Source organism: Colius striatus, chromosome 11 (genome assembly GCF_028858725.1).
Source record: "Colius striatus isolate bColStr4 chromosome 11, bColStr4.1.hap1, whole genome shotgun sequence".
NCBI lineage: Eukaryota > Metazoa > Chordata > Aves > Coliiformes > Coliidae > Colius > Colius striatus.
The window spans coordinates 661498-683421 of NC_084769.1; the positions used below are offsets into that span (position 1 = coordinate 661498).

Sequence of the window (21924 nt, forward strand, 5' to 3'; positions counted from 1 at the left end):
AGAAATGAGTCAGGGGACAAGCGCTGGGTGCCTGGTCCAGGAGCAGCAGCCCATTAGAGAGATGTACTTTTATAAGTGCAAAGTCTCCATCCCATTTCTCAGCTGTAAGAGTCTTAGCTTCAGGTGCTTGCTAGCAAGGCTCACCGGAGCTTGTGGCAGTGGCAATGTGAACTTCTGATGTGGTGGCCTAGGTACATTTGACTAAAGAGAAGCTCCCGATGTAGTGATATGGCTTTATCTTCATCCAGCTATGAGCTGATAGGAGTGTCTATGAGCTAGGCAGCAGACGAGTTGGCACTCCACTGTACCCTACCAAAAACCTGGAAATTGGCATCAGAAATGGTCCTCTTGACACTTGTAAGTAAAGAGCCATCTCTAGAATCTCCTTCATTCCTGTAACTTCTTTTTGGGGATATAAGATGGGTCCAAGACACTTCTGCCTCTGTCTGTGAAACCTTACCTGTTACTACTTCTGTCAAATCTTGAAGCTTGAATGTCCTCAGTAACCTCATTGAATAAGGCCAAAGAAGGTGTATTTAAGGTTAAGCACTCACCATTTTTGTTAACGGTGACATTGGTGGTGGCAGTATGCTGCTTGGCAAGCTAAAAGTCTATTTCCAAATTTCCAGTTAGGAAATTAAAATTGAGGCTACTTCTGATCTGTACAGTTACTTTAACTGCAGTTCGTTTCTCTATAGATCATAATTTGTGAAGAGCCTCATCTTGCTGTAAGTGCTCAATATCTCTGAAGATGTATTGAAAGGATCTACTTGCATTTTATGTACTTTAGAGCAGGAAGGAGCCATTGCATTTAACTAATTCATATTGCAAGGCACAGTTCAAAAAAGAACAGTGGGACATCGGGATGTGGAAGTGCCATGTGATACAGGCAGGTAGGGAAAGGCTGGAGCGGTATCACTGCCTACCAACACTAGGAGACTACAAGTGTATCTGGCACCTGGCAGAATGTATTTGGGCCCTAAATTGTGGATTCTATAGGAAGATTGGTGATGTAATAATTATATCCAAGGTTTGCAAAAATATCTAGAATTACTTAACACCTAGTTTTTAAACCTTTCTGAAATGCCTTACTTCTTCAGGTTGTTCATGAGAGAGCTTGGGATCGTTGCCATTTCATGAAGAATCAGCGCAGAGCCTTGATGTTAAACTGGGCTGAAGCCAGGAAAGCCTTTCTGCTTAGGGCAGTGGCCACTGTTGCTGAAGCCTCTGCTGCTCATGAGACAGAAGTATTGTTGGCTGACACCAGACAAAAGCAACAGGAGATTTGTGCTGATCTGAAAGCAAAGGTAGGTTCAGTTATAAATCTACAATGTGCAAATCTGGTTTTTACTGGTAAATTAAAAGCTAGTTATCATCATCCTGTTTTTGCTGTCTTGAATGAACTATTTTGGATGTCTAGGGAGAAAAAAGCAAACTGTAATCTGTTGGCAGAGGTCAGTATGTTTGTGAAGCTCGGTTTGCAAAGAGTGTGAAGATGCTTGGTTTCATTGCTTACGAGGGTTCTTGTTAGTGTTTCAACCTAGTTCGTCTTTTTCTGATTAAGAATTTGATTACCTAGCACACTTTCATACTGTGGGTATAATTGCATTTACTCTGATGGATTGTGAGCACCATCAAAGAGTTTGAACTGTATTTCGTTATTGTAGTCTTCAATATGAGAGACTGTAAGCAAGTTACAGGAGTAAGGGTCTAGCATCATATTCCCTGCGTTCCCATGTAACACTGGCAAATCACAAAATACTTGTGTGATTCTGTTTCTTCCTCAAAGCAGGATTGATATCTATACTGTCTGAGGCTTAGTTCATAATTGCTTTTAACTCTAGAATGCTGAGAAGTAGGAGTGAAACGATCGTTCATCATCACTACCACTATTTTTTTAGTTTAGCTCTAGTCTGCTTTCAGAGAAAAAATGAATTTCTGTCTTCCTCTCTGTTTATTTTTAAGAATGCTTTCTAAGACCTGAAAAAGATGATCCCACAACTTGTTGGCCCTTGTTATGGAGGTTTCAATCTATTCAGAAAGGGAATTTACTGTCTTAAGAAGTGAAAAAAGATAAAAATTCCTGCCTACTTGTGTTAAGAGAACAGAGTGGGAGGATCCTGGACACAAGAGGAAAGTGTTATGATGCTGATGCCTAAGGCATTAGTAAGGGGAATTGCATTTCTGGGCATGAAAGACATGTTAAGATTTGTTTAAATTGCTCTGTGTGGTTTTACATTTGCACAGAAGGTAACTCCTGAAAGCACACGGGGTGTATTGTTCTCACTTTCCCAACATTGTATCTGTTGAACCCTTACTTTTCAACCACTTGAGTTTGGTTTTCTAAAAGTATAAAAACATAGTAAACCCTTTACTGTGATCACAATTTTTGGTGTTGATGCTAGTTTTTCACTGTCATGATAATACAGAAAACCTTCTCTTTCCTGTTCCTGAAGCTGTCTGTTGGAGGAAGGTTGAATTGAAACACTTGAAGGTTAGAAACTGTCTGGGCTTGACTAATTGGGGAGCACTCCATTTTAACTCCTGTGGCAGGCTTTCCTGGAGCCAAGTGGAGTAAGGAGCAGTTCTCTGGAGTTGGTGGGGGGTTTTGGTTGGTTTGTTTTGCTTTGTTTTGTACCAAGGTCTCCCTTTCTGGAATTGCTGTGTGTCTCTTACCTGCACAATTACAGGTAGATGAGCCATTTGTTCCAGAAGGGTGAATTTATGAGTCAGTCTTTTTCTCCTTTTTTTCTGTTTTCTTTTTTTTTCTTCTCCACAAGAAGTAACAAGCAAGTACTGGGGTACTTATGTTGTCTCCATGTAGCTTAAGATGCTCAATGATGCATTGAACATTGTCTGAAAGTGGTTTTGGATTCTGACCTCCTCTTTCCGGTAGCCTGGAACTGTTTGAAACTGAAGCCTATTAGGCCTATACTTTTCAAGGGCTGCTTTCAAGGGTGGCTTTGTTAAAATGTTGAATGTTTGAGCAAAAATAATTTCACCTGTTTCCCAGAAAAGAGGAATGAGAAAGGTTTGGGGTTTTTTTTCATTGAAGAGTATGCCATTGTGACCTTGTTTTGATCAGCTCTACAGCTGAAAGGGCTGGAGGATGGAAGTTGGGCAAGGGGCAGCCTGGTTTGCAAATAAATGATTCTGAACTTGTCCATGGTTTTGTTTGGATTAGATGGGTATATGCATTTGAAAGCTCATACTTTACCCAGTTATAACTCCTTTCGCAGAATTATCTTTCTACACTTACAAAGTATGCAACTACAAAATGCCGTACTGTAGAAAACTGTTGTTGGCAGTTAACAGGTAAAAGTAATTCTGTCTGATAAAACCTCACCCTGACGGGATCATAAGACGAGGTAAAACATGAATCTGTCTCCAAGGGAAGTGTAGAGCTGGAAATGAGGGATAAGAGCTGTTCTCCCACTTTTTCTTTTTGGCCAATGATTTACTTCATTTTTTGAATTTCGGTAGTTCAGCATAAAGGAATCTTACTTGTATCACTTTGCCAGAGGGAAAATGTAGTTGCTATAATGTTTAGCTGTATAATAAACTCTAGGTATGCTCATGAAGAGTGAGAGAGGTGTAGAGGTCCTTCATTACACCAGCAGGTTTCAGAGTCACAGCATTTATATGCCTATTTATATCAGCTGTCAAGTGAAGCTGAGACACACACTGTAAGGTATGTAAGCAGCCCTTAAAATGCCAAGACAGAATATGCAGAAATGCATTAAAATCAAAATGGATTGTGTAAGCAGCTGTTAATGAGAAGGGGAGCAGACTAGACGCTGAATATTCACACACCTTTCATTTAATTTCCAGGTAGCAAACCCTTTAGCCTGTTTCCTTACTTGGTTTAAAAGGGATATAATTCTGTAAATTTTGGTGCTTCTTATAATTTGTGGGATTTTTTCCAAGAGTTTTTCTTTGTGTGTGAAAGTAAGTTTGTTCCTAATTGTAGTACAGATTAAGTGATGCAAAAGAGAGAAAATATTCATGTGACAGGCTATGCATGTTTTTTTATTATTGCAATAACCACATCATGTCATCTCACTTTTATATAATATTTTTAATCTTTGGTCAACAACCAAAGGCACAGAAAACAGACTAAAGAGCATGTTACATCAGGCTTTTAAAAATGCACTAGAAGCAACTATGCCATCAACGAGACTCTAGGACTTGTGACCTGACAAGAGGTGATTACAATTAAAAAGTAAAGCAGCAGAGAACTTAAATTGATTGTTTATAGCAGTTTTTACTTTGGGAAAGGGCTTTCCAATTCTTATTCCATGTTCTATCTCACAGAAGATCAATGTGTGTCCTTAACAGAAATCAGAATCTCTAAGGAGGAGTTTTGAATCAACTCAGGAAGCTCAGGTGAAATAAATCATGAGGGCCATGTGGTAGTCATCTAAAGGAAATAAAGTGTGGCATTCTTAAATAAGAAATGTTTCTGGTACATTTCTTTAATACCCATTTGTCATGAGACAGCAAACAAAACCAAAACATGGGAGGGTTATGTTTTCAATGAGTGATCAAAGGCTCCTACTTGGTATGCTTTGGACTGAGCATTTACCCACTTCCAGTGTTCTGCAGCAGATGCTGTGTAAAAAAAAAACAAAACAAAACCTCTTTCTGTATAAAATTCCTCTTTCTAAGTGGTATAGAGAAATCAATTTGCCTGTCACAAGGTTTTTCAAACAATGAACCATAGAACAGCTTGGGTTGGAAGGGACCTTAAAGCTCATCTTATTCCAACCCCCTGCCATGGGCAAAGACACTTTCCACTAGTGTGCTTGGACACTTCCAGGGATGGGCAGACACAGCCTTTCTGGGCAATTCCTGGCATATGTCTGGGCAATCCTGGATGGAATCCTGCTTTGCTGAGCTGAAGTCAGAAATCCCAAGGCGTCATTTACAAACTTTTAGGTCTGAACATAAGAAATTTAAGATTTTTATTATATACTTTTAAATCAACATTCCATCTGGCTACCTGTTTATTACCTCTGTGTATGACAAAGTTATTAATTAAACAATATGATACAATATATTAATTTAGAGATTTTTTTGGAAGAATCCCCTCCCTTGACCTGCTGGCCATGCTTCTTGTGATGCAGTCCAGGATATGATTGCCTTCCCTGGCTGCAGGCACACATTGCTGGCTAATGTTGAGCTTCTCATCAACTAACAGCTTCGAGTCCTCCTCAGGGTTGCTCTCAATCCACTCATTGCCCAGCCTGGATTTGTGCTTGGGACAATGAAGTGAGAGCAATCTTTTAAGAGGGATGCTTCACAATTGGTGTTTGAAGGATTTGAAGTACTTGCTGTAATACATTTAGATTTTGAGTCAAGGTGTCTGAATGCATCTGAAATATTAGTTTACAATTAAATGTTTCTTAAAATATGTACCATCCAGTACTTTCCATCTCTATATAAAACAGTTTTTAAATGTCACTCAAGGGAAGACCTACAACAGTAGATAAAAGGACAGTTGGATTTCCTGTGTGTGATGCATAGGGTGAGCTTTTTCTTCCTTACCATGAAGCTATGCCTTCCTTTAAATCTTTTCTCTTTGTCCTTTTGTATTTCAGTATTGTTCCCCACTCCAGTGCTAAAATCCCTTACAATACATTATGGATTTTTGGAGAGCAACTATTGCATTCCTTATCCTAGCAGAAACCAAGATAAACTAATTTGAGAAGGAAAAGAGATAGCTGGAATTAACTAGGATCTTGCAAATCGTATAAAGCATATAAACCCAAACAACTCTGGTTGTGTATCAAATCTAATTCAACTAGAATCTAACCATTTTGCAGGAAACTTTAAAAAATAACTGTTTAGTGAGATCTTTAAAAGAAGAGCTTTCTTTCCCAGAGGCATTGTGTGTTCATCGCTGAGGGGACCTGTTAGTTTGTTCTAAATGAGAAATACAAGGAAATTTTAATAACCTAAGTTTTAAATACAAGTGCTCTTTCAGGAAGTTTATGGTGAGCTTGAGAGCTGTGGGATGCTGTAGTATTTCTCCAAAGTGAATGTGAGCAAATAACTAAGAATTTAAAATTCACCAAAGATAGGCCAAATCTGACTCTGTAATATGTTTTTAATCCAGAGCTAATAAACTTGGATTTCGTAGTTTGAGGTCAGCACAGCATTAATGAATTCACATGGCTTTTGGGTCAGATAAAGCTCACAGGCAGTAAGCTTGGAGCACATGCAGAGATCGTCTCTGCAAATGTTCTTTGTTTTCCTTTCACCTCTCCTTTTTACCTCATATTTACCTATAGTATATGTGTTCATAGAATCATAGAATGGTGGGGGTTGGAAGGGACCTTTAGAGATCATCTAGTCCAACCTCCCTGCAGAAGCAGGGTCACCTAGATCAGGTTGCACAGGAACGTGTCCAGGCAGGTCTTGAAGACCTCCAAGGAAGGAGCCTCCACAACCCCTCTGGGCAGCCTGGGCCAGGGCTCCCTCCCCTCATGGTGAAACGGTTTTTTCTTATGTTTAAGTGGAACTTTTTGCGTTCCAGCTTCATCCCATCACCCCTTGTCCTGTTACTATCTACTATAGAAAAAAGGGATGTCCCAAACTCTTGACATCCACCCTTTAGATATTTATAAATGTTAATAAGATCCCCCCTCAGTCTCCTCCAGACTAAACAGCCCCAGTTCCCACAGCCTTTCCTCATATGAAAGATGTTCCATTCCCCTGATCATCTTGGTCGCCCTGTGCTGGACTCTCTCCCGCTTCTTGAGCTGAGGAGCCCAGAACTGGACACAGTTCAGTTCACAGACTCCAGATGAGGCCTCACCAGGGCAGAGTAGAGGGGGAGAAGAACCTCCCTTGACTTGCTGCCCACATTTTTGATGCATCCCAGGATGCCATTGGCCTTCTTGCCCACGAGGGCACATTGCTGGCTCATATTTAAAGATATATTCTGTCATGTGAGTTGTTATTGCTGAATCTGTCAGCCTCTGAGTTGAAATCTTCTCACAATGTCTTAGCTAGTGTTTTGTCTGAGAGCATGGCAGATTTAAGGGGTTACCATCCTAAATGGGTTTTTTTCTGTCTCCTGGTGTAGTTCTCAGCTCTTTGTTGTGGTAATGCAACTGTAAGGCTGCAACAAAAGGCAGAAATATTCTTACAACTTCACTCTCTTTCAATACACAAAAGTAGTTGATAAATGAATCTTTGAAGTGTACAAACAAAAAACTCTGTAAATACCACAGGAAAAAAACCCCACAACAGTTATCTACATTTTAAGCTGCCAAGGAAAAAGTATTTCTTTTTGCTAATTAAGAAAAAGTCATTAGCACAATACAAAGATAAATAACCAGATGGTCATTATGTTACCCAGATGCTTGCATTGTATTTCAGAGGGGTTAAGTAATATTAATGAGAGAGATCTCAACTAAAGTTCAGGCTTTAGCTATTGCCTGTTTCATACATTGTCTTTGCAGTGTAGTTAGTATTCACACATTCTTTCTACTTCCAGTGATGTAGTTTGTTAGTTGTACACAACATGTAAGTTTGACGGCCGGCTGAGGCAATACACAGGGGATTGCAAGTGACCGTCAACTCAATGTAACTATGAAGTAACCAGCTGAGCTGCAGCAGTGGACCCCCTCCAGCATGCCAATTTCATGGAAGGGATATTAAGCCTGCCTTCAGCGTTTGCTCCAGCAATGTAATCAGAATTTTTGTTGTATGAGACAACAAATTGAAAATGCTTTCTTCATTGTGGCCATAACGAATCTGGAAAGGGCTAGGAGCACACTCGGAGCCCCACACTCCAGTGAAGCAGACAAGGGACAGTTTGTTGGCCTGTGGTAACACCGTTATGTGTGTTGCTTTTTGCTGTTCTGAGAATGCTATCACAATTGCATGCCTTATCTTACATACCAGGCGTAATTGGTAACAGGGCTGCAAGGGTACCTTGTATGGGAGGGAGACCCTTGAGTGACTTGTAAGCTCTGAGATTCATTTAAACAACCCAAAACTTCAGCCAATCAGAGCAATACATAGTGCCTCAGCCTGGGACATATCTTGCTTATTTACCTCACTGCTAGATTTATCAAAGCTTGTAGGATCTTAAGTATGTTTGAGACACGTATACTTATGTGTTGAATTGAGTGAAAATTGTCCAGTGATCCCCAAAATTGCTTGAGAATGGATAGCTGGACAAGCAGACAGCTAACCTTATGTTCTTTGGAGAATTCTCTTCCTCCTGGGGAGGCTGGGAAAGTGGCACCTCAGGCAAGCAAAATAATTTGCATTACAATTTTGCAAAAGTAGTAAAGGATCAAAAGAGCTCTTCATAGGACTGCAGAAGGAACCATAAGAAGTAGTGTTGTATATAAAAGCACAGCAAATTTAACTAAGTAGTTGTAAATAGAAATGTGGTTAAGGTTATGCATGTGTGAATATTTAAGCCTACATAATCTTTAAACATGTTAATAAAACGTTGACACTTCTGTTGCCAAGAACAGAAAGATACTCAAGAGAGAGGAAACACAAGGACAAGCTGTGAAAAGTAAACTCTTCATGTGCTGTCTTGAGTAAAGCTGGCATGATGTGCTTTCAGCTCTAGGGAACAAAAATCAGCCCTGTATGGGATCACTAGTTTTACGGGTATCAATCCTAGCCCTTGTCACTAACTTCCCTAACTGAAAGCAATGTATCTTTTTACTCTTCAGGTTATAAGTGAGGATTATGATCACTCTACAACTACCTGAAGGGGAGTTGTAGTGAGGTGGGGGTCAGTCTCCCTTCTCTGTTAATAAATGACAGGATGTGAAGAAATGGGCTCAAGTTGTGCCAGGGGAGATTTAGATTAGACATTGGGAAGAAATTTTTCACTGAGGGTTGTTAAGCATTGGAACAGGCTGCCCAGGGGGATGGTGGAGTCACCATCCCTAGAGAAATTCAAAAGACACAAAGATGAAGTACTGAGGGATATGGTTTAGTTTAATGCTGGGCTTGGCAATGTGAGGTGAAGGGTTGGATGTGGTGATCTTTTCCAGTCGTAACAGTTCTATAATTCTATGATGATGTTCAAATGCTTTTCTCTTGTATGCCTCTTTCAGATGTAAACTCTTTTATAGCTGAAGGAAATGTCTTCAGTTTTGTTAACAATCAAAACAGTTACTTCTAACCACTTTCTGATTTTCAAATTAGAATCTTTCTGGAGGTGGATATGGCTTCCTTGTGTAACAAAATCCTGGTGCCAGCAGCTTTGATTTTCTCTCTTGTTTCTTGCAGAACTGTTAGAGGCAGCCTGTGGAGCACAAGCTGCTCAAGAGTACTGGTCAAAATCTATTAAGGATGTGAACTTTATAATTTTTCTAATCACAACCAGAACAAGATTACTTTCTGAGATTAACAAGCAATCTGGCAAGTGTATTATTTCTCAATTATTTTATTGCCAAATGCTGCAATACTGGACTTCCCGTAGGTCTTGTGAGAGTCAGAAACAGAATGTCATTGGCCTGTACCGTTCATTTGCTATTTAGTCATTCAAGACGCTGTGGAGTCTGGATGTGATTCCAGGTGCTGTTTGGAAGTTTTCTGAGTAGAAGAATCCCCAGTCTAGAGAGTTGAACAGGAGTTGAAAATTATTGGAGAGTTTGGGCCGTTTTTCAATATCATGGTAGTTTAATGTTGTTGATGTGCCTGTTGATGTCAATTACTGTTGATGTTATGAGTAACTTCATATATTAACTGTGTGGTCTCAGGAAGTGCTGCACTCTCTGTAAAACTAATACAGATGAGTTCTTTGCTGTGACAATAGAGCTAAGTCTTGTCCCCAGGGGAAGTGAGCAGCTTTCTCACTGGGCGACCTGCTGTTTCAGAGCGTTTGCTACCCTATAAGCTCTGTTGCAGGGGAAGTGTTGAGATTTTGTGTTCAGGATTAGGTGTTATCATGGATTTTGAATGCTTACTGTTTGTAATGGAGCTAATGCGCAGCAGAATTTTAAAGCATTGTATGTCAGAGCACAGACAGCAGGACATCTGATCAGCTGGTTGCATGTATTTCTACTTGACTGTGATAACTAATCTGGAGCTCCCCTTGGAAATCTGCACTTCCTTCCCCAGGAAACTAGTCATTGACAAATTTGCTACTTTAAATGTTCATGTCAGTTCATGAGGTTACTGGCCTGTAATTTTAAAAAATGCTGGCCTTTTCATGTTTTTTGACAAACTCCCCCCTGCCCTATAGTCTTTTAGACTCCAGGGAACTGTTCTTAATATACGTTTTAATTTTTTACCTTTTATAAGCTCGAGTGTTCACACCCTGAGGCACCGGCGTCATTATGTTTCCATTTAGGAATATGTGTATACACTTTCTATTCTTATTTTGTTTCCAAAAAAACCACAGTTACCCATTTACATTTCAATGTGTGGTGGGTTTGAGAGTGCCATTTTTTCATAGCTATTTTCAGTTGGTACAGCTATACACCAGTATCAGGTCTCCATACCTTCCGGTTTCTGTGGGAATGTCAGCTTTGTCGGGAAAAAAATTGCCTGTGGCCTCCAAAGCTTTGGCAATCAGGTTGTTAGCTGGAAACGTAAAAACCCACGAGATGTCCGCTGTGCATGTGTACATGTGCTCTCCAGTGCCTGTGCTCTGAGTTCTGCATGTTCCGTGTGTCTGAGAGCTGTTCAAAGCGCTGCAGGTTGGCACATATTACCAGTAGGTCTGGTGTTTTCTAAATGCTACTGTAGTTTTCATGCATGCCCAAACTATCTCAAGTGTGTATCCAGCCATTGCTTCCCACAAGCGGTGGGCTGCTGTGCAGAGGCTCACACATTTGTCTGGGAAAGTGGTAGCAATTCTGTCCCGGATGTGCAGATGTTTTACAACATGCATTCATTTCCTTCTTCCTAGTCTCTAGCACAGAAAGTCTCAAAAGTTTGAGTAGTCAAAGTAGGGTTTGTAACAAGAAATTTTGAGTGAATGCAGGAAAGTTTGAAAACTTCTTTTTTTTAATGCATCACTTCTTAGTAGTTGTTGAATAGACATTTCTGTATAATTAGTGACTTTGAAAAGTAGTTTTAGTTTCTTAACACAGGCTTTTATTTTCCTTTTACAAAATATTTAACTATCTCATTAACTCAAGTGGAATTTATAGTGCTAACTTTTATTAAGGTTAAAGGAAATTCTCTGGCTGAATCCTTGTTCTTCTGTCAGAGACTAGGTCTTTTCCTCTACATTTCCTTCTCTCTTTTCTTAAAAGTGTTTCCCTTTTTTCCACCTTAGAATGGAAGGGAGTTGCTCAGGCAAGGAACATAGATCAGGATGCGCTGCTTTTATCTGAAGTATTAATAACTAAGCCATGTTGCAAGCAAAAAGGCTACACTGCTGGTAACGAAAGTCATCTGAGTTTTCCATGTTAATCTTCTAGTGATCTCAGTTTGTGCTCTTCATCCAGTTCTGTAGTAGACACGAAGTAATAACCTTCTCTCCTGGGCAGAAACAGGTTTGCCAAATTTATTAAATCATCTCCACTGATTGCATGATGTGTGCATTAGTAACTGAACTAAGAATATCCTTGCTGGAGACCTGATGTTGCAATCCTATCATTCCTTTAGCTTGTAACTTTTTATCACTTAATCACCTTTTATGTGTGCTTTGCTAAATTCAGTTTTTCAGGACACACTAGAAAGGCATAGCTCTAAAACAGGCTTTTATCTGCAACCAGAATTGCTCTAGGTCACCAACTTGTTCTGAGGCTTCAGTCCTTATCTTAAAAACATAAAGGAAAATTGTCATGGTTGATGTGGCTTGAATCCAGACTTGCACTTAAGAGTCTTTTTTGTCCCCTGCTGTACCTTGTGGCTGCTGTCTGGAAAAGTGAAGGAGTATCTCCAACTTGCCATAAATGGGAAAACTCTCAATTCTATAGTCAGTGAGAAACAGGACAGAAAAGCTGGGCAGAGAAGATGATGATGCAGTGAAGTGGAGCAGGAGGGTAAGGAAGGAGAGGCTCTAGTCCTGGCAGTAGATCAGTCTGGCTATCTGAACTGTGGATGTTTCTTACTGTGTTTTTGGACTTTATTGATTTCAAGCTTCCTTTTTCTTGTAAGCTTCATAAGAGCACAGTGTAAGCAGCAGTAGGAATGACTTAGGTGACCTTAGGACTCTAGCCTGAGTAATGCTGTAGAAAGGGAGTGACTATGGGTTCCCATGCAATTTGGCACTCATCCTTTCCAGAGCTTGTTTCATGAATGACTACTCAGACTCCATCTGTATAAACTGAAAAGCTGCTGAATTTGTGCTCAAGTGTATCTTCAGTAGGCTAACATGGAGCTTTGCCACACAGTAGGAGTTTTATTGCTACTTACACCACTTTTTTTGCAAATGACACGCACAATATAACTCTTAAGCTCGGGTAGGCTGTCCTGTCCCAACTGTGAAACACAAAATAACAAGTAACACTCAGTGGCTGTTACTGGTTGGCACTTCCTGGCCACTTTGCAGAACAACCACTGAGAACTGCAGGACAAGTGTTTGTAGATGCATTCTGTGATTCCTTGGTTTATGCTTAGGACTTTTTCAATATTGCATTCCTTTAAATAGTATTTGAATTTCTAGTCATCTTGTAATCACTTTTCAACATTTCTGACCACGCAACCCTGATTGCTGCAGCTGCTGTTGCTTTCAGTTGCATGGTGATGTCACCATGGAAATGCTGTTTCTCTTACCAGTGCTGGAATAGCATTCTGTTGCTTTCTTCCTCAACTTACTCATTCAGATTTTGTTGTACTTCTTTCGCTATGTTGCATATTCATTTGTAACATTATTTTTCTTGAAGAGACCCTCTAAAGTTCTTTTCCCAGGCATTCTTAGAATCAGTTGTGAACAATGTGGAGAAGAAAACAACCTGCAAACCGTAACAAAAATAAGGAAAGGTATGCAGAAATGTTTCAGAGATCAATAAAACTTTGGGAGCTTCTCCAAATGTTTTGGGATTAGGTCATTTTAAAAGTTTGAAAGAGTGCACTAGAGAGAATCAGTGTGGGGGTATCAGAGGATTTTCTTTTTATACCTTTAGGAATAACAAACAGTACTGACATTATCACATGATTATTGAGAATTCTTTCATAGAAATCAAATTCTAGCAGGTTATTATAACAGTGTAGCTTGTGAGAACACTTATCTGGAGCACTGGTCTTTTTGTAACACTGTTCCTCCTGGTCATTGTGTCCTCCTGGCTTGTAGTGTCCTTTTGCCTCAGTTTTCAATGGCTACTTTAACTCCTTGCATCACTTTTACCACGGAGACCCTCTCTACATCAGTCAGTTGTCCAGTGTTCGTGTTTACCTAGCTATGTGGTTTAGCTGTGAGAAGGAGCTTGATGTCAACTCTCTTGTGACAGCCTAGGCAGCTCCAAGATCTGTCTATAATGTCAGTGTTGCTTAAAGAGAGAACCTTACATGGTACTGTGTTACCATGTGGTCATTTAATGGTAATTTAATGAGAAATCCCAAGGAAAATCTCCCAAATTTTGTTTTGTCATTAAAAAAGATGTATCTGTACCATGAGGTGCATGATAAATACATTATTACTATTCAGATGCTAGAGTGAAAGAACTAATTTATTGCTTTAATTAGTTTATAGTGTACTTTACATTATTGTAATATGTAATATTGAAATAATGAACTGAAAATAGGTATGTACTGATTCTGTTCAGCACAGCAATTTAATAATTCACTTGGCAAAAGCTCCTCTAATACTACATGAACTGTGAAATGTATTTGAAATGCTGGTTGTAATTAAAAACTTTCAGAAGTTAATGTTGGCAGTGCTTGCACTGCTGAAATGTAAGCTGCTTTGTGAAAGGGGCAGCAGAGGATCCACTTTCCAGGGTATTTTCAATATTAGTTTAACTGCTAGGATTGAAAAAAAAATATTTAAACAGAACATTTACTGTCGGCACAGTAAACGCTCCCCTTCTGACTTTGCACTTGCAGGAATGAAAGAATGCAATCAAGAACACATTAAATCTTTTTGTGCGTTCTGTGGGCCCAGATTACTGCCACAGTGAATCAGAGTCATTGTTCAGGATTGCCTATTTCTTCAGATCTGCACTGTGCCGTATTTGGAGGAAAAAAATGACTAATACAGTGGGTTTTGGTGAAAAGCTTGGCCTGTAGGAAGGCTGGAGATTCAGCATCAGGTAGTTACCTTGAAGCAGCAAAATATTAACAGTACGGAGATGCGTGCCACAGAGATTCCCCAGCTATTCTGTTCTGCTTTGCCACCTGCCCTTTCTTGTTGCTGTTTGTTCTGCAGCAGTGCCCAGAGGCGCTCGGATAGCACTGGGTTTACACAGTGCCATGTCTTGTACAAGCTCACATTGCACTGTGGCTTGCAAGGTAAATACAGATACAGGCTGGGTTTTTGCATGGGGCAGCCTGCCATGTATTTTGTTGTCAAGAGTTAAGATAGTCTGCCTCCTAATCTTGAACGGATGACAGCATAGACAGGGGACTGTGTCCTGGTTTAGCCAGGAGCAGCTTTTAGCTTGGTAACAGGGGGAGCGGGTTGCAGTGAAGACCCTCCCCCGGCTCCTAGGTTCAGACCCACCTCCGGCCCGGCTGGGCCAATCTGGCGCCTCTGCGATCACTATTTAGGGGACGGGAATTTGAAATGCGAGTCGGGAGGTGGAGAGTGATACAAGATGGAGGCCACCACGCGGACCCTTCAGCCAGAGAAGGAGGAAGGAACGAGAAGCAGTAGACCGGAGACCCCTCTGCAAGCCGTGGCGAGAATACAAGCTGTGCCCCTGAAACCTATGGAGATTCGTGGCAAGACTGAGAGCCACCAACAGCTCCGTGTGGGTGAGCCCGGACGGGCGAGGGACTGTGTGGGGAGACGGCCATGGCCCAGGCCGTGTTGGAGAGCCTGCGCGCCGCAGAGCAGCCCCACGCGAGAGGCAGAGAGGAGCTGCAGCCTTTGGAATAAGTGGGCATCGGAGCAGCCCGTGCAAGTCTGCCATGCTTGTGAGTTACCCCACGGACTTGCAGGGAGGACTGGTGTGGAGTTCACCCGTCCTGAGGAGGGACAAACGGCAGAAGCTCTCGGAAACCGACTGACTGAACCCCCCGACTGCCTGCCCCCCCGAACCGTTCAGGGGGGGGCAAGGTAAAAACACCGGGATCAGGGCTCTGAACCCGGGAAGAGGGGAGGGGTGGCAAGAAGGTGTTCTTAAAAAGGCTGGTTGGACTCTCCATTGATGTATTACTCTGGGTTGTTTCATTTTGGTTATGTTTTGGTTGATTTTGCATTAAATTATTTTCTGTTTTCTTCCCCAAAACCGAGTAGCCTGGTCTGTTTTGTCCTGAACCTTAAGCGGCAATTAAGCCCTCCCTGCCCTCGAGCAATCCTCAGCCTCTTCGGTACTCGAGGCTAATCGTGGCCTTTGTTCCCTGATGGGCCTAAACCACGACAATTGGCGCCCAACGTGGGGCCTCGAGCTGCTGGAGATTGGGATTTGTGATAAGGATGGTGAATTGGGAGTGGTAAAGGACAAAACAGGCGACTGGGTGAGGCTACCTCGTGTCTAGGGGTGGATTTTTATTTATGTGTATTTATTGTGTTATGTGTATATCATTTATTTTCACGGGGAAGTGTTTGATTCTGTTTGATCTTAGTTACTGTGTGTTGATTTGTGCAGGTGGTTCAGATTCCCTTATGTTTTCTTGAATAAGTGATTCGCAGAGGCGAGGGGTGGAATGTCCTGGTTTAGCCAGGAGCAGCTTTTAGCTTGGTAACAGGGGGAGCGGGTTGCAGTGAAGACCCTCCCCCGGCTCCTAGGTTCAGACCCACCTCCGGCCCGGCTGGGCCAATCTGGCGCCTCTGCGATCACTATTTAGGGGACGGGAATTTGAAATGCGAGTCGGGAGGTGGAGAGTGATACAAGATGGAGGCCACCACGCGGACCCTTCAGCCAGAGAAGGAGGAAGGAACGAGAAGCAGTAGACCGGAGACCCCTCTGCAAGCCGTGGCGAGAATACAAGCTGTGCCCCTGAAACCTATGGAGATTCGTGGCAAGACTGAGAGCCACCAACAGCTCCGTGTGGGTGAGCCCGGACGGGCGAGGGACTGTGTGGGGAGACGGCCATGGCCCAGGCCGTGTTGGAGAGCCTGCGCGCCGCAGAGCAGCCCCACGCGAGAGGCAGAGAGGAGCTGCAGCCTTTGGAATAAGTGGGCATCGGAGCAGCCCGTGCAAGTCTGCCATGCTTGTGAGTTACCCCACGGACTTGCAGGGAGGACTGGTGTGGAGTTCACCCGTCCTGAGGAGGGACAAACGGCAGAAGCTCTCGGAAACCGACTGACTGAACCCCCCGACTGCCTGCCCCCCCGAACCGTTCAGGGGGGGGCAAGGTAAAAACACCGGGATCAGGGCTCTGAACCCGGGAAGAGGGGAGGGGTGGCAAGAAGGTGTTCTTAAAAAGGCTGGTTGGACTCTCCATTGATGTATTACTCTGGGTTGTTTCATTTTGGTTATGTTTTGGTTGATTTTGCATTAAATTATTTTCTGTTTTCTTCCCCAAAACCGAGTAGCCTGGTCTGTTTTGTCCTGAACCTTAAGCGGCAATTAAGCCCTCCCTGCCCTCGAGCAATCCTCAGCCTCTTCGGTACTCGAGGCTAATCGTGGCCTTTGTTCCCTGATGGGCCTAAACCACGACAGACTGGTTTGGGAATCTTTTAATTCTGGCCCCTGCCATCTTCTGAGGATGGTACTCCCTTGAGTCGTTGCTCTTTAGAGGCAGGCTGACCCCCAAAATGAGTTGAGGCTGTGGGACTAGAAGTGCTCTCCAGCAGAGAGGTGTTTCAGTGTTTGAATGTGGTTTAAAAAGTAAAATATATTGACATCTGAATCAACTGTTTAATGACTGATTTTTAGAACTTCTTACGTAATAAAACACTTAAGCTTAGCTCAGCTCTGTGAAGGACTTATTGCCATGTCTAACTTCTCATGTAGGGAAGGGGTGGCACAAAGCCAGCCTACTGAATCACATCTAAGAAATACTTTGCAAACACCGCTTTTCATTTTTTTCCCCGATCTTCCTCTTTTTTTGTTGTAATTATGAATAATTTTTTAAAGGAAGTGACTCCTTTTGACTCAATGTAAAGGCACTGAATAAATCAACACAGGAGTGGCAGGGATAACGGAAACTGTGCTACCTGCAGAGAAGAACAAATGGGAAAGTATAATACTTTCCTTCTGTTGTTCTTATGACCCATTTTCTTGATTGGCAATGGGCTCCTGCATTCAAAGGTACTAACTAGATAAAAATGGAAAGCAGATTCTGCCCACTGAGTAAATAGGTGTGTTTAGTTAGTGATTTAGGGTAGTGTAGACAGCATTGCCAAAGGCAGTGAAGATATGCCCTGAATTATTGGCATCTCGGTTTTGTCTGGGGAGCCTCATCGCATGATTAATGTTTTGTCAGCTGAGGGAAGTTATGTATTTAACACTTAGTTATGCTCACTTGTTTGTACAAAACCTGTTGAAAATCTAACCTGTGCTTCAATATTGATTTCTGACTTGAATCCAAAGACTTTAACAGAAGAGCTATGTGAAAATAATTGGGGAGAGTGGTTATGGCCCATTATGAGATTGGTGTGTAACATGTACCATACAAACAACAGCTAACCAAATGAAATAAGGAGGTTTGAGACTCTTTTAGATTAGATTAAACTACACAGTATCTGTATCCACTTTTTGTTTCATTGTTGCGTGCTTTCCTTTAATCAGCTGTTGTTTTGACAGACTCACTGCTGGGCCACTTCTGTTGTCACCATCCATTTCCATCCATTTCCAGCCAGTAGTTTCCCTGAAGTATCAGTTAACTGCGCTTTTTTTTGAGTCAATGGACTTGCAGTGTTAACTAACGGCTGCAGCCAAACAACTGGAAAAGATTCCTGGTTAATAGGTATATTAGTATCTAGAGAAGATCAGTAAAGGATCGAGAGGATTCTTGGAGGAAACTGAAGCTATTTGAAAGGAGTGTGAAGCATAACGTAGGAAAACCCAAGCTTATAAAAAAGCAGATTTTTTTAAATGTAATTTGACAGTTCCCTCATTTCAGTTCAGAAAATCTCAATGATGTTATTTACAGAAGTTTAAAATCCTTCAAATGCTTCTACAGTTTATTCTAGCTCCAATCTGAGTAGCCTTCTAGCAGATTTCATTTATCTTTTGTTTGTTGATAGATTTTACACCTTTCATGTGTACGTTTTTGCTTCAGTTTGTTTCAAAAGTGAAGTAGAAATGTTTGCCTGTTCTTCCACATTTATTTTCAAAACATTCCTTTTTAGCTGTAGCAAGTGAAACAATTCAGCATTTTAGTTCCAAGAGCTGTCTCAGGAAAGCATGGTAGATCCTCTGTCTGCTTTTTGCCTGCGTTTTTGGTAGTGCCTGTTGTCTGTGTCACAGGACATTCACTACAGGCAGGGTATCTTTAAATCTCCTAATAAAGAGAGAGTTTAATTTTACAACAAAATTTCGTGTTATTTTTATGTTATCACTTTGCCTGCACTACATGGAACGTCACAGCAATGTTTAGTCTTTGCAAAGAGCAGAAGATAATTGTTATTAAAGCAAAGAAGCAGGGCAAACATAGCATCACTCAGAGATGCAACTCACAGAGCCTGGGACCACAGGGAGAGTTGAACAGAGCACAGAACAGAAGAATTAATAGAGTCTGTGCACACAGCTAGTGAAATGCAGTAAAGGTGGAAAAAATATAGGTATTTCAATGTCTTTGTGTTAAAGTATCTACTGTAGAATAGAAAATCGGATGAAAGCTCATTCCTTTGATGCATACAGAGTTCTGTCAGCACTTGACAAACCCATTGCAAAAGAGCTGGCAAGCCAACAAAAAGGAGACATTGTTTATCCTATTGAAACTGGTGTGAAACAGATGAGCACACAATTGCTCTCAACACCATGGAGGTAAATCAGGGATCCATGCACATGGAAAGTAAGCCATTACCCATAGCCAGATACTGAGGATGTGTTGTGTTGTTTCACCAATGCAGCGTGTCAGGAATATGACAAGAGTGGATATTTGGCATGTTGAGCTCAGTGATCCACCCTGTCCCTGATACATGTTGTTAAGAAGCATGACAAGTCCTGTAGCCAGAGATGTGGTAGAGCTGGTCCCTGCCCTGCTTCTGCACCTGCTTAACCAGCAGTCTGAGGGCAGCCGAGCTGCAGCTGATGTGTCAGATGTACAAAACTTTATAGGTACTGGTCACAACCCTAGGGCAGATAGCAGGGATCTCAGACTGATTTTGCATGGTTGGAAAGCTGAGAAAAGGTGAAGTGTCTGTCTCTGGAGTCTGTGGGTTTCCACAGAGTGCTGGTGGGAAGCGAAGTGCCGTTACCACAATGCCCGAGGTGAGGGGTGCGAGCAGCCTCTGCTCTGTTGGTGTGGGTCTCCACTCACTCATAGATTTGTTTATCATTTACATGTAGCTGAAAGCTAAGCACTGAAAGGGAGTTTAGATCTGATGTTACTAGGGTGGCTGTGGCAATTTTGCCTAGGATTTTTTCCATGTGTGATTCCGTTGCATCCCATGCCAGTCAGGTAACGAGGGGCACATGAACACACTGAAAGATGGCACTTACTGAATGAATACATACTGCTGACAGGATTGTAAGTCTTAGTTTGTAAATGGATTACATGGCTTTCCTTCCCAGTCTAAGTCTGGCAGATCATGATATTACACAAGTCTGCTGCAGCACTGTCTTTTCAAACCTTTCTTCCAGGTTCTACAGTGGAAAGCACAGCAGGAAGAGGCTGCTAAACTGGAAGCTGCTGTAGCTGCCAGAAGAAAGGAACAGAAAGATGAGAAAGAGAGGCTACAGAAAGAGCAGGAAATGCTTCGTAGAGCTCAGGAGAAAGAGAAAGTATGACAAACTTCTACACATTTTTGCATATGTTATTGCATACAGTTGCCTTTAAAGTCTTTAACTGATCTCACTACCTTGTATTCTTGCTAAGTATTAGTACAAAGATGAGGAAATGGTTACTGTCCATTTTAGCTTTAAAGCTGCCTAATCATACACATTAATTGTATTACTTCATTATGTTCCTAGAAAAAGATGTGTAGAAATGAGTGTATGTGACTGTGTCACAACAAATCAGCACAGAGGCACTACTGGGTGTCTAACTCTTACTTTGAGCAATGTGGCAAAGACTCTGAAAGCTTCCTGTGCTGCAGTTAAGTATGCTGCAATGCAGCAAATGAGCTTTACAGGATATTGTCTGCAAGATAGCGCACTGCACTTTGCAGCACAAGGACCTTAAAAGTGGGCCTGAAGCACAATGCTGTGTTAACCATTTCAAGATACCACCAGTCTGTGCTAAGTTAGTCTAAGTCCTTATATGGTGACTACCTGTGAAATGGCTTTGATGCTTAAGTTTAAACTTCAGCTTCACAGACAAATCAGAAGTCCATTATAGTGAGTATCATGCTTTCAGAAAATCAGGCTGTGTCACATACCTATTTGTGCTGACCTTTCTATTTAAATGATGTGACAAAAATCGGGGAGGTAGTTCTGTTAGAACTTTACCTCTTTTTTTGATTTTTCAGTTTGACACTGAAATCTGGTGTGTTTAGAGAAAAACTCACCCGTGGCAGTGTTTGTTAAGACTTGCACAATTATTCCTGGGGAGGGATCAGTGAATGTTATCTATTCTTATTGTTTGTCTTTCAAATGCTGATGGGTCAATAATCTTTTTATTCTTAGGGGACCACTCATGCTAAAGTGTTTATGAGAGGGGTTGCTAAAAGCTGTGGTCTTATAACATGCCAGTTAGGGAGTTAAGAAAACAAGGCTAAACTTTCTAAATAGAGAATTTTCTTGATGTTTGTGAAAGCTGTACCAACATCAGTATTTGTGACGCTACAGAAAGCCTGTGCTGAAGGAAGAAAACGTAATCTTTATACATGTTACTGTGTTTTCTCTTTAGATTTTGCCTTCCTGTCTTTCTTTATCTGCCACATTTCTGCATAATGTATCTTACTGGGGGCAAGAGTTTACTTGGTAGTACTACAATATGGCAGTTAAACACCCTAGAATTTGATGAGTTCTCATGTCAGTTGATATGTCTGTTGCAGTGACATTCTTTGCATGGAAAAAAAACCTCAAACACAAAACTATCCATACTTACAGCACGATTAAGTTGTTACTAAACCAATTTACCACACTTATTAAAAGCAGAAAAGTTGACTTGCAGGTGGTGAAACTGACTGCCTTAGCACAAGAGTGAAAAGAGTCCTACACTGTACACTTTCCATATGTATTTTTATGGCAGTCAAGTGTCTTTTCCTTGCTTTGTCCAAAGAAATATATCTTCATGCTATGTCAAACAGGTCAAAACCAGCTCTTGTGGCTTATTGTATTCCTGGTGATAGTTTGCATAAGCTTTGGATTTGGTTTTATCAACAATCCTTTAAAGAAGGACTTGACTAGAAGTGCTATCTGGAGAAATGAAGCTGAAGCTGCTGAAGCCTTCTTGTCTTCAGATAGACTGTTATTGCTTTGTTATTTCTCATTGCTGCAAATCCCCAACTTTTGAAAAGGCTGACTAATTTCAAATTGATTTTATGTGATTTGTGGGTGCATTCTTCTCAGTCATGACCACATTTACATACTGCATGCATCCCATTTCTTCTTTAGCTGAAGAAGTCTCTACTTGCTTTAGCCACCTGGTTTTATTCTTTTTCTGCAATTTATCTTAGAGATGAAATACACATTCTTGGCAGAGCACAGTCTTTCAGCAGAATCATGTAGCTTAGACCTCCACAGGAATTTCATGCATTTAATTGTAAAATCAACAGATTAGTGAGATGTAATTTCATAACTGCTTTTATAATTAATTTGAAAAGTA

General features: G+C 41.4%; 1 protein-coding gene across 1 annotated transcript in view; it reads left to right on the forward strand.

The window, feature by feature from the left end:
* CCDC148 (coiled-coil domain containing 148) overlaps positions 1–21924 on the forward strand; it is a 52932-nt gene that overhangs the window by 16949 nt on the left and 14059 nt on the right. Inside the window, exons 9-10 of the mRNA XM_010197268.2 lie at positions 1101–1307; positions 19797–19937. Of these exons, the coding sequence (XP_010195570.2) occupies positions 1101–1307; positions 19797–19937 (348 nt within the window). The remainder of the gene's footprint in view (positions 1–1100; positions 1308–19796; positions 19938–21924) is intronic.